The 14,083-nt window shown below is 39.0% G+C and overlaps 1 protein-coding gene across 9 annotated transcripts in view; it reads left to right on the plus strand.

Moving 5' to 3' along the window:
- rev3l (REV3 like, DNA directed polymerase zeta catalytic subunit) overlaps positions 1-14,083 on the plus strand; it is a 341,728-nt gene that overhangs the window by 281,573 nt on the left and 46,072 nt on the right. For all 9 annotated transcript variants that reach the window (XR_010894996.1, XM_067384680.1, XM_067384681.1 and 6 more), the window contains 3 exons: positions 466-575; positions 1,141-1,255; positions 1,393-1,530. Coding sequence is in view for 8 of the 9 variants with exons in the window: in XM_067384680.1 (XP_067240781.1) it covers positions 466-575; positions 1,141-1,255; positions 1,393-1,530 (363 nt within the window). In the remaining variant the exon portion in view is untranslated. The remainder of the gene's footprint in view (positions 1-465; positions 576-1,140; positions 1,256-1,392; positions 1,531-14,083) is intronic.

Below are 14,083 nucleotides of genomic sequence, written 5' to 3' on the forward strand. Positions count from 1 at the left end.
AACTAACCAAATAGTTGTAATAGTTTTTTGTAATGAAATTTTGATTAAAAATTGGTTTTGTGCAGTAAATTTTTGGTTGCTGAAACCATCAAGAATTTTACAGACTGAACACTCAAACTGTAAAGACAGTGTAAAACAAATAGTAAATTCTCTTACCAGCCTATGTCATAAATAAATTAGCATATTGTTGGGTCTATGTGGTTCATGGTTAATATTATTACACTTCACTGTTTGGTTTTAAACAAATTTTGCTACTGTATTAGCTTGCCTCTTGATGTCCATTGGTCCTAACAGATTTAAATATCTCAGATTGTATTCAATATCTCATTCATGCATACAACATCGCTCCATACCAATTAAGACAGACTGAAAAGGCCACATGCCTATAATTTAATAGGATGCATTTTGAGACTACTATGTTGCCAAAGAAACCAGTGAAAATATGTCTCTGTCCTCATACTCCAGGTAGGTGACAGCATTGTGCACAAGGCCCGAGAAACTTTGGAGAGAGCTATAAAGATGGTCAATGACACCAAGAAGTGGGGAGCACGTGTGGTCTATGGAGATACAGACAGGTAGAGAAATAAAACTGGATCCATTAGTTAATTTCAATGAAGATATGACCTACAATGTTGCTGAGCAAGAGGGAGTGTTATTTTTTGTAATTTTGTATTTAGTCCATATCCTCCAATTTGACTTATTCAGTCTGATTTGCAAACCGTTGTCATATATGATATCATATTACCAGGTTAACTGTCCAGTCATAGTGCTGTGGAGACACTGCCTCCCTCTCAAATTGTGTCCATTGTTGTGGTAGACCAAATGCAGTCCAATCTTAAAAATATGTATGCTGCCTTCTGATTGAATTTGATAAAATCCCTGCCCTTCCTGATTCGTGAGAGTGTTGTCTGCACATAACTCTGTGTTAAAACTCAAGTTAAAAATAACTCTGTGCTCATAAAATTGCCGGCAATATTAACATAAGCATCAAAATGTTCATAAACACTATTGGCTGTTTCATGGTGCAGTAGTTTATCATTCGGTGTGTACAGGCAAATTGCTTGTCAGTGGAAATTTGTTTTGTGGCTGCTTATTACACAGTATTATACTGTCTCTGATACCAGTCTCTTTCTCTTTTAGTATGTTTGTGTTGTTGAAAGGAGCAACCAAGGAACAGGCATTTAAGATTGGTAATGAAATTGCAGAGGCTGTCACTGCCACCAACCCTAAACCCGTCAAATTGAAATTTGAGAAGGTTCGTGAAGTGCTTTATCAGTGGTGTGTCTAAGAGTATGCTCTATTTTTATTTGAGTGTGAGAGCTCTTTTAAGCCACATTATTGTATATTATATATTCCAATTTTGTCTGTTTGCATTCTTGTGTGTTTGGGCAGGTGTACCTCCCATGCGTGTTACAGACTAAGAAGCGTTATGTTGGATACATGTATGAGAGTTTGGATCAGAAAAATCCAGTGTTTGATGCCAAAGGCATTGAAACTGTACGTCGTGATGGCTGCCCTGCTGTTGCCAAGGTAACTAGCATTCCAAAATTATTCTTTTCTTTTTGCCTTGTCACTGGCTCCACCTGTCAGTCACAGTGTAGTTGTAATAGGAAGCAGAGTTTGATAAATGTTAAAAAATCTGAGAAAACTGAGAGGAAAAAAAAGTATATTGTTGAGTATTATAGTAAATATTGAGTATTATAATTATCATTATGGATGTAAACCTTACAATTGTTATTTAATAATAATACATTAAAATATGTAGACCAGGCAGCACAGAGTAGTCACACAGAATGCATTTTTGCATTTAAAAACATTGTACTGAGCACAACTGAATGTGAGGGTGATAATCTTTTAGAGGTCCACTATAAAGGATTTTCTCAAAAAAATAAATAAATAAATAAAAATAAAAAATAGTGTTGACTCATACAAAAATGATCCATCTCAGTGATTATTTATGATTCACTAGAAGTGTGTAGTGGTGTTTGTGTCTGCAGAGACATTGTCATCTGCCTGCCTTTTCTTATTTTATTCTTCTATTGCTGTGCTCGGGACATTTCTGGTGTGCAACTTGTGGCCAGTGAGTGTGTTGTCTGTGTCTAAAGCTCAGGAAGCTCCGCTAAGTTGCTATGTCTCCACAAATACAATTTGCCAAGGTTCTTCATATGCACACAAGAATGCCATTTATGCATGACATTAGTCAGTAAACATTTCTTGAATGGATTAACACTGGGTTACAAATTTTCTTACATCTTATTTATGACAAAAATAGTGCAAAACTTTATTAATCTTTATTATAATATTTATTGTTTCATCACAATAGATTTTCAGTCCTAAATTATTTTTTTAAATATATATTATTTAAATTTAGATCTTGAATTTTTTTGCTCTTTTGGTTGTATTGTATGTTTTATTCCTTCATATTCTGCAGTACTCTTTGTGTTTGTCTATAAAACCTTCTATATTTTGATGTTCTCGAATGAGTAATGAGTACTTTGGTGTACTAAAGCCGAGTTCAGACTGCACGATTTTAGCCCCGATTTTGGCTCGCCGACAGGTTTTGAGAAATCGCCGACAAATGCCCGAAATCACAGGCAAATCGGTGCTCGTTCACGTGAGTGACAATCACGCAGTGTGAATGAGCAAAGACGTGATCTGAGAGAATCGCCGATGAGTCGCCGACACCCGTGAGATATTTGGCATGCTAAATATCTGGACCTGTCGGCGATTCAAAATCCTGCAGTGTGAAAAGTGTTCTGACTGAAAACTACATCGGCGATGACCGACAGCCAATGAGAGCGCAAGATACAGAGCAGCAGGGAGTTAGACCACAATATCAGCAAGCATGGCTTCGTTTCAGATAAACATTATAATTCTATCAAACAGAAACAAAGCACAAACATTTGCTTGACCATCCGCAACAGCAGCACATTGAAAAGTTATTTACCTCCAACTCTCGTTGCAGAACACACAATTATGGAAGTAAATCAGTAGCAAAACACGAGAGGTTGCTGATTTGAATGTGAGAACTTGTCGTATTAATATTTGTATTTGTAAACTGAAATTTACACTCACAGTCCTGATGTGAAAAGCTGAATGTTTCGATTTGCACACGCAGACAACAATCAAAACACCCGTGTTACGAAGTTGTAGTTGCAGATTAATAGTTACAAATGTGTAAAATGGCATTCACATAAACAAAATGATAGACACAAATGCGTGAGACATATTTACTTTTACACTTTACTTCAGTTTCGCTGTACAGCTTCAAGTCGGCGCTTACAACCTCTCAGATCTGGCAGTACAAGTTCAATTCCCGGCGCTTTGACTTTTGCTACTCTTTTTGCGATATTCCTGTAGCAAAACTGACTTGAGCACTTGAAAGCAGAAGTGAGAGAGCAGAACGGGGATGGGGGGGTGAAGGCGTTTTATTGGTCGATGCCTGACCAATGAACAACGCCATCCAGTGCGACTTGGCATACGGAAAGAAATAATTGCATATGTATGAGACAATATTTTCATTAAAATATCGTTAGTTTTAACAGGTTTTTAATATTACAGTGAAAGAGTAATAAAGTTTTGGACCACCAAAACAGTGCAATCTCCTCTATGTAGTGACGTCATTGCGTACAAAAACGTCCTATTTCATTGGCTGACTCCAACCAATAAACGACTTTACTACTCTTTTACTGTAATATAAAACTCAGTTAAAACTAATGATATTTTAATTTTAATGAAAACAGGGATTTTATCCCCCCCCCCCCCAAGAAACATGTGATTAATGAAAAACAAACCCTCACATTGTTTCCAGTCGTGTAAATGCTTCACTTTGCCTGTTAGAATGTTTGAACCCAGACCACTACTATATGAAAGTTCAAGTCCATTTACTAAACATTTTAAATAAAGCCTGTAGCCTATATTACATCATAATATGTTCTGTCATATAGGCTACAATAAACACACAACAGCACAATTTACTTGCATCAAACTACTCAGTAGGCTATGTATTATTAGTAATTATTAAGTTGGCTTGAAAAAGCCAACTTACTGATATTGTACTTAAGCTTATTAAGTTGGCTTGAAAAAGCCAACTTACTGTAATCCTATTTAAACTTATTAAGTTGGCTTGAAAAAGCCAACTTACTGTAATCCTATTTAAACTTATTATTATTATTCTTCTGAGACTAAAATTTCTGACTCTAACTCCTCCTAGAGCTTTAACTCCACAAACTCCAAACTCGGGTCAGACCTTCAAACTGTTCTGACTTGAGTTGCTATATCTTTTCTAACTGATCGGACTTACGGTTTTCCTAAAAATGACTATTAAAGCTCGGAAAAATCCCATTGACTTTCATTGACGGAATGTTCAAATGAGCCAAGACACTCAAACTCCAACTGTCAAAATTCAAATTTAAACTACGGAAGCCTATTAGACTCAAAAACTCAATTAGACTCAAGTGCCATTCTATGTACTATTTCTAATCCATTCAAACTCATAAACTCTCTATCTATCTATCTATCTATCTATCTATTTATCTAAACTAAATCTATCTATCAAACTAAATCTATCTATCTATCTATCAAACTAAATCTATCTATCTATCTATCTATCTATCTATCTATCTATCTATCTAAACTAAATCTATCTATCAAACTAAATCTATCTATCTAAACTAAATCTATCTATCTATCTATCTCATTCAAACTCATCTATCTATCTATCTATCTATCTATCTAAAATGGTTTATAACATTCATACTGGGAAGCAGCCTATGGAGTATCATCACTGGTAGCTGCCAAGCCACTCCTTAGCAACCAAACAGAGTACCCTAGCAACCGTATTGCAAGATCTATATCTCTGAATCAGAACATCGTGCAGACATGGGGGTTGGTTTATATTGTCAAGTAGCCTTTGGAGTATCATCACTGGTAGCTGCCAAGCCACTCCCTAGCAACCAAACAGTACCCTAGCAACTGTTTTGCAAGATCTATATCTCTGAATCAGAACATCGTGCAGACATGGGGGTTGGTTTATATTGTCAAGTAGCCTTTGGAGTATCATCACTGGTAGCTGCCAAGCCACTCCCTAGCAACCAAACAGAGTACCCTAGCAACCGTATTGCAAGATCTATATCTCTGAATCAGAACATCGTGCAGACATGGGGGTTGGTTTATATTGTCAAGTAGCCTTTGGAGTATCATCACTGGTAGCTGCCAAGCCACTCCCTAGCAACCAAACAGAGTACCCTAGCAACCGTTTTACAAGATCTATATCTCTGCATCAGAACATAGTACAGACATGGGGGTTGGTTTATATTGTCAAGCAGCCTTTGGAGTATCATCATTGGTAGCTGCCAAGCTACTCCATAGCAACCAAATAGAGTACCCTAGCAACCTTTTGCAAGATCTATATCTCTGCATCAGAACATCGTACAGACATGGGGGTTGGTTTATATCGTCAAGCAGCCTTTGGAGTATCATCACTGGTAGCTGCCAAGCCACTCCCTAGCAACCAAACAGAGTACCCTAGCAACCATTTTGTAAAATCTATATCTCTACATCAGAACATCGTAGAGACATGGCGGTTGGCTCTTTTGACTCATGCTAGGAATCTGGACTTCCAACATGCTACACATGCTAGCAGTGAATAGCTACATGCTAATAGTGATTAGCCTAATGTTAAATCTAACTACTAAACTAAAACTTAAACTTTTAAACTGAAAACTCTCAAACTTCACACTTTTAAAACTACTTCAAACTTTCTGGACCGGCTTTTTCAAGCCAACTTAAAGTTTGTCCTCAAACTTTTTTATCTAGTTATTATTATTCTTCTGAGACTAAAATTTCTGACTCTAACTCCTCCTAGAGCTTTAACTCCACAAACTCCAAACTCGGGTCAGACCTTCAAACTGTTTTGACTTGAGTTGCTATATCTTTTCTAACTGATCGGACTTACGGTTTTCCTAAAAATGACTATTAAAGCTCGGAAAAATCCCATTGACGGAATGTTCAAATGAGCCAAGACACTCAAACTCCAACTGTCAAAATTCAAATTTAAACTACGGAAGCCTATTAGACTCAAAAACTCAATTAGACTCAAGTGCCATTCTATGTACTATTTCTAATCCATTCAAACTCATAAACTCTCTATCTATCTATCTATCTATCTATCTATTTATCTAAACTAAATCTATCAAACTAAATCTATCTATCTATCTATCAAACTAAATCTATCTATCTATCTATCTATCTATCTATCTAAACTAAATGTATCTATCAAACTAAATCTATCTATCTAAACTAAATCTATCTATCTATCTCATTCAAACTCATCTATCTATCTATCTATCTAAAATGGTTTATAACATTCATACTGGGAAGCAGCCTATGGAGTATCATCACTGGTAGCTGCCAAGCCACTCCTTAGCAACCAAACAGAGTACCCTAGCAACCGTATTGCAAGATCTATATCTCTGAATCAGAACATCGTGCAGACATGGGGGTTGGTTTATATTGTCAAGTAGCCTTTGGAGTATCATCACTGGTAGCTGCCAAGCCACTCCCTAGCAACCAAACCGTACCCTAGCAACCGTTTTGCAAGATCTATATCTCTGAATCAGAACATCGTGCAGACATGGGGGTTGGTTTATATTGTCAAGTAGCCTTTGGAGTATCATCACTGGTAGCTGCCAAGCCACTCCCTAGCAACCAAACAGAGTACCCTAGCAACCGTATTGCAAGATCTATATCTCTGAATCAGAACATCGTGCAGACATGGGGGTTGGTTTATATTGTCAAGTAGCCTTTGGAGTATCATCACTGGTAGCTGCCAAGCCACTCCCTAGCAACCAAACAGAGTACCCTAGCAACCGTTTTACAAGATCTATATCTCTGCATCAGAACATAGTACAGACATGGGGGTTGGTTTATATTGTCAAGCAGCCTTTGGAGTATCATCATTGGTAGCTGCCAAGCTACTCCATAGCAACCAAATAGAGTACCCTAGCAACCTTTTGCAAGATCTATATCTCTGCATCAGAACATCGTACAGACATGGGGGTTGGTTTATATCGTCAAGCAGCCTTTGGAGTATCATCACTGGTAGCTGCCAAGCCACTCCCTAGCAACCAAACAGAGTACCCTAGCAACCATTTTGTAAAATCTATATCTCTACATCAGAACATCGTAGAGACATGGCGGTTGGCTCTTTTGACTCATGCTAGGAATCTGGACTTCCAACATGCTAGCAGTGAATAGCTACATGCTAATAGTGATTAGCTAAGTGCTAAAGTGGGCTAAGAACATGCTAATAACTCTATAAAAACTCTATAAACTCTAATAACTCTATAAACTCTCTATAGTATCCATCTGTGACAACTACCAATCTATCTATGTACCAATCTATCTATCTGTCTGTCTGTCTGTCTATCTATCTATCTATCTATCTATCTATCTATCTAAACTACTTTACTAAAACTTAAACTTTCAAACTGAAAACTTTTAAAACTACTTCAAACTTTCTGGACCGGCATAGAGACATGGCGGTTGGCTCTTTTGACTAATGCTAGCAATCTGGACTTCCAACATGCTATACATGCTAGCAGTGAATAGCTACATGCTAATAGTAAGTGCTAAAGTGAGCTAAGAACATGCTAATAACTCCATGAAAACTCCATAGTAACCATCTGTGACAACTACCAACCACCTAGCAACATCATAGCAACCACCCAGGTTACCATAGCAACCACCTAACAACCACCCAGAACACCCTAGCAACTGCCTAGCAACACCTTAGCAACCACCCAGGTTACCATAGCAACTGCCTGCAAACACCCCGAGTACCCTAGCAACCGCATAGCGACACCTTAGCAACCACTCGAGTACCCTAGCAACTGCATAGCGACACCCTAGCAACCACCCCGAGTACCCTAGCAACCACATAACGACACCTTAGCAACCACCCCGAGTACCCTAGCAACCGCATAGCAACCACCCTTGTTACCATAGCAACTGCCTGCAAACACCCCGAGTACCCTAGCAACTGCATAGCGACACCCTAGCAACCACCCCGAGTACCCTAGCAACCACATAACGACACCTTAGCAACCACCCCGAGTACCCTAGCAACCGCATAGCAACACCTTAGCAACCACCCTTGTTACCATAGCAACTGCCTGCAAACACCCCGAGTACCCTAGCAACCGCATAGCGACACCTTAGCAACCACCCGAGTACCCTAGCAACCGCATAGCGACACCCTAGCAACCACCCCGAGTACCCTAGCAACCGCATAACGACACCTTAGCAACCACCCCGAGTACCCTAGCAACCGCATAGCAACACCTTAGCAACCACCCTTGTTACCATAACAACTGCCTAGCAACCACCCTAAGTACCCTAGCAACCATATAGCAACAAATATCTATCTAAACTCATTCATACTCAAACTATATCTATCTATCTGTCTATCTCTAAACTAACTAAATCTACCTATCACATAGCAACCATCCAGAACAATCTAGCAAGCACATAGCAACCACCTAGAACACCATGGCAACCGCCTAGCAACCACACAAATCACCCTGGTAACATCCTAGCAACCATCCTGAGTACCATAACAACCGCATAGCAACACCCTAGCAACCACCAGAAAATACCAATAATTTTAATTTTGGTGCATCCCTAATAGAATAGACATGCATGTCTGATAGATTTTTATAATTGAATGGATTATTTTGCATGGCCACACAATTTTTTATTGATGTAAATGATCAAGAAAGACAAAATCAAGTAATTATGTTTAAAATATTTTATTCAGTAAATTTGGATCGCACTTAGTCTGGAACCTCACCCTTAAGCATGCCAAACTGAAGTAAAAAGCTCCAGAATAACTCACTCTTGGGATCACTGGAACACACAAGCCTTTCCACCACGTCAAGGTGGCGATCCTAGGAAAGGACATTCACTCTCCATTCATTCCTTATCTAACACACACACACACACACACACACAGTCTATATCTAACACATACACACACATTCACACAAGAAGTAAAGTAAACAGTGTAATATACATTGAATTTATTTGCATTTGTATTGGCATTATTAAATTAGCATTAAAAAATTATTAAAATCATTGTGTTATCTTCTAGCAATGTTAAACGCTGCTTTGTATCTATTCTAAAACACAATACACAGGATCATGATAGCTATAATATGTCTGTAGTACTCCGGCTCTGACATTTGAGTGTGTGCCGCTTATGAACACAGGGTCCAGAAGAGTGTTGTTTTCTGTTGTCCCAGTGCTGATTAGCTGTGTGTATCCTTTATCTTCAAACAAATTGAGAATAGGTTTGTTGCAACGAGACAACTCATCTTCATTGAAGTCGCCACAAACAATCAGAGGTTTGAAATCGATGATCTCCAGAGATGTCAAGAGGGCGTTCAGTTGTGCCAAAAACTCTGTTAAATTATAACTAGGTGGTCTGTAGATTACTGCAAGAAGTGCTTGTTTGGGGGCTTCTATCTTCAAAACCAAATATTCCAAGTCAGTAACATTCTGTATATACATCAGAGGACAAACTTGAAAGCTGTTCCTTACATAAATGGCCACTCCACCACCTTTCTTGTTTGCCAAATGTGCATAGTTTGTGTAGTATGCATGCCTGTTGCGTTTGTACATAGTGTATCCATCCAGATGTAGATGTGGAGGAACAGCAGAGCCTGACAGATGTGTTTCAGTGAGGCACAAAACATCAGCCAAGAGAAGTTCATGGTGGCATTTTAAATCATCAATATGACACTCCAGTCCCTCTGTGTTATGATGAATGATTTTAAGAGCTGAATTCAGGTTTGAATCCTGTACAATGTTTAGGATGGGCTGGATATTGTGAAAATCCGCTTTTGGCATGTTCTCCAAGGAGGCACTTATTTCTGGATCACAGAAAATTTTCTTTTCATCAAAGTCAGTGATGTGCAATCCACTGAGTGATGTTGTTCTGCTGAGTGCAACGTATGCCATGCCTGGTTCGAATATGTGCTTCAGAGATACAACAGCACAATCAGTTGTCATTCCTTGCACTTTATGGATGGTACATGCGAAAGCAAGCTTCATGGGAAATTGCCTTCGAACTGTCCCTTTTTTTTTATGCGGTTCCTCTGACCTCTCAATATAGACAATGTTGTCATCTCCATCAGGTGCTTTGTTGCGATGTTTCTCTCCAGCAGTCACATCATCTAAATGAAGACCAATTAACTGTACAGATCCATCTCGGGTATTCGCTGTTATTTTTGCCACTTTGCCAAAAGTACCATTAACCAGTCCGTCTTCTACATCAATATTTCTGGTTAACATCACTCGTGCACCAACAGCAATCTGTAGTTTGTCTATAAGGCCTCGTTTGTCTCCTTTTAATGGTGCCGCTTGCCTTTTCATTTCACCTGTTCGTGGATCTTTTTTGTAATCATGTGCATCAATGTTAATAATATTTGAAAAGCGAGAGGATATGGCTTCAGTGTTGTGATTGTCTACCTCTTTATTTGTTGCATAGATGTGTAATGCATCAGAGGGACACTCTTCAGGGGAGGACCTTGTGACAGCTTCTAACATGCATTTGTCTGCATCATTCAGCTTCTCGTGCTTCTTTTTTACTCTCAGTCGGTTGAGCAGCTCAGCATATGCAAGATCATCTCTCTGTCTCATGATCTGTGTTAGACTTGTCGTTTGAAAATTATCTTTCCAGAAGTCCAGCACATGGTCCTCATACACACAGAGTGGTTTTGCTCTTCCCACAGGTGGTAATTGATAATAATCTCCCACAGCTAATAAAGATAATCCACCAAAAGGTGTCTTGTTTCCTTTAATCTGTTGCAGTCTCCAGTTCACATAGGCAAACAACTGTTTTGACACCATTGATATTTCATCAATAATTAAAATGTGTGCATTAGAAAGGTCTGCTCTGATTTCATCTAAGCTGTTTCCCAGGGGTTGGTATGGAGGCTTCAAGTTTCTTGGGAGTTTCAGAAGACAGTGCAATGTTTTGCCTGAGATGTTAAAGGCAGCAGTACCTGTGAATGCTGTTAAAAGAACAGTTGGCTTGGAAATGTCAGTATGCTCTCGAATGCATGGAAGCCTGCGCAAAATCTTGGTTGCTTCTGCATAAATAGATTTAATTACATGTGATTTACCAACTCCAGCTCCTCCATTCAAAAAATACAGAAACTGTTGTGGGTTTTCACCAGAAACGCATCTTTTGCACCAATCTCGCACAGCATAAAATATGGAAGCTTGTGTTTGATTCAAGCTCTGAAACATTTTGCGAATCTGTGCATGACTTTGCTGGGTAGCTTCTATGAGTGGCATAGCTGTGTTACTGACAGAGGCAGATGCTGTGTATTCAGGAATATTGTCTTGCTCGTTCACATCATTAGGATCACTGGGTCCACGTTCTGATATGCTCTCTAATCTGATCAGTTCATTTGCTGGAGCCAATGTAGTCCATGCATCTTCAACTGGACCATTTTGTTCAAAATCCTCAATTGCCTTTTCTATAGCCTCGTTATGTTTTTCATATTTCTCACGGTTTTCATTTACAATCTTGCACACACGCTGTACTTCATCAGTTCCTGGTAGTTTTACTGAAGCAAATGCATAAAATGATTCATATGTTGGAAATCTTGTAGACTTCAGCTGCTCATCTGAGCGATATGGCAAGTAAAGTTTTAGAAGGGTCCCATAGAATTTTTCTGGGGTTTTCTGCTCTGAAAAACGGGCAAATCGTATGACAGCAGGTTTTCCCCTTGTTCTTTTCTGTATGTGTCCCAAATTTTTTTGAAGTTTCAAAATATTTTTACCTTTTGTCTGTCCTGCATAAACAATCCGGTATTCACTTGCGAATTCAGCCATGCACATGTTCTCAAATTCAGGTCTGTTTGGTCTGGCCTTGTATCTGTCTGGCAATCCAGTCATCCACACATTCTCTATGTCATCATCCATGGCCTGCAAGCACTTCATCGGTAAACTCATCTTTACAGCATTATCATCAGTAGGTATGAATATGACAGCACGTGATGACGATTTCAATTTCAAACTGCATGTGCGAGCGACTGCCTCCTGAGCACTGACTTCTCTGTTCTTTGAATATGCATTCATGACCTGCTTCATGCTCTCACGGTCAGACAGGTTATCATTGCTTGAATCTTTTATAACTTTCTTTAGGTAATCACTCATCTCATGTTCGGCTTTTGAGATGTATGAGAGAATATACATGATACAGCTGTAGGGGTTTAGAATGAACTGAATGTCCATGTTTGCATTCCAGGCTCTTAACAGCAGTGGATTATAGCCATTAACCCAGGAGTCCTGCGGTCGTCTTTCCATAAATATTGAACATGATGTAGAAAGAGTGTCAATGTATTTTACATATTCTCCATAGGTCATGTTTACTTCATGAAGTAGCTGTGAAATACAATCAAAACTCTTAGTTGAGTCATTCAGTAGATCCCACACCTTCTGTAGCTGTTCTTTTGCAATGCTGGCATAATTTCTTTCCTCTGATTCATTACCTTCATCAGACTGATCTACAGGAGGAGGCCTGGGGCGGGATATCATGGTCCTGTTAATTGGTGGTTTAGGAAATCCAAATCTGCAGTGCTTCTTGTTTTTTCTACAGGATTTGGAGTGGTTACGACTGTGCATCTGTACTTCACTTACAATTCTATGTAGTTCTGGGTCTTCGTTTGGGTCTGGTAATTTGCACAAAATGTATTTATCTATGAAATTACACACATCCTGATCTTGATCTTTTTCAAACTCTGGAGCATCTTTCACCCAAAATAAGCAGTGAATGTGTGGAGAGCCACGTAGTTGGAATTCCACTCTGTAAAAAAAGTCAATTACCTCACCGATAGGTTGAGCAGGTGAGTTAATCAAATCTCTCATTAAAGCTTCAACTCGTTTTTCAAACATCCGCATGGCTGTGACTGGGTTGCTTCTCAGGATTTCACATTTCTGTGACCAGTCTAAATCAGTGAAGTTCACAGTTTCACCTTGTTGTGCCTTAATAGCAGTAATTACATCAGGCCATCTCATCTCAGCAGCGCTAAACGTACAGAAAAATGTGGGAGTGCCCAGCTGTCTCAGCATAGCAAACAAATCACGGAGAGTTTTCTCCCAGTAAGCTGGTGTCCCTCTTAATGGTTGCATGAAACGTGTAGCTTCCTTATTTATTAGAAGATTTTGTAATTCCTGTTTGTCCTGCAGCAGTGAACAGTTTATTCTGCGTCCATCACGTGTCATGGGTTTTGACTTTCTGAGTTGAATACTCATACTAGATGTGGCTAAGTTCATTTCTGTGGTGAACTGAGCAAAGAAGAGATAGTTGGTATCCTTTGCACAACGATTGTCAATAGAGAATAACCTTGTGTTAAAGTATCGGCTGGGCGAAACATATTTTTCTCGACCAGGGTCATCAAAGGTGTTCTTGCCATCTGGAAACTGCACTGGAAATGCCATTGACTCAAGTTTAGGAATTTTGAAAGTGTTTACAGGACTGTTTCTCTCTGCTGGGGCAATGCAAAATATTCCATCATCATAAGACAACAGTTGCTGGCCAAGATCTGGGGGCTGAAGACATGTATCCAAAGGCAAGCCTCTCAATTGCTCTTCTTCAGTATTGTCATCATTTGAATCATTGTTTTCATTCTCATTACTCTGTTCTTCAGTGTTCTCACTTTGACTCTGGCTGCTGTTCTCAATATCCATTTCCTCATCAGGAGCGCTTATGTCATTTTCACACTGTTCATGCTCATTAAACATTTCTTCTTCAGAGAGTGCTGCGTTAATGACGATATCTTTATATTCTGAATGGATTTCTTTTAGTTTTCTTAAAGCAGACAAAACCTTCTGCATGTTCAAAGTTTGGAATTGATAGTGGCCTGTGTAACACATACGTCTTTTCAGTTTCACTGTAAGCAGTTGTGATTCAGTTCTTGGTCTCGGTAAACAATTTACTGTTGTTTCTACTTCAGATGCAACTGAAATCACGGCACCTTTTATTGCTCTTTGTTGGCCTTTCGGAAGTGTT

The sequence above is a fragment of the Chanodichthys erythropterus genome, chromosome 4, assembly GCF_024489055.1.
Source record: "Chanodichthys erythropterus isolate Z2021 chromosome 4, ASM2448905v1, whole genome shotgun sequence".
Classification (NCBI taxonomy): Eukaryota; Metazoa; Chordata; class Actinopteri; order Cypriniformes; family Xenocyprididae; genus Chanodichthys; species Chanodichthys erythropterus.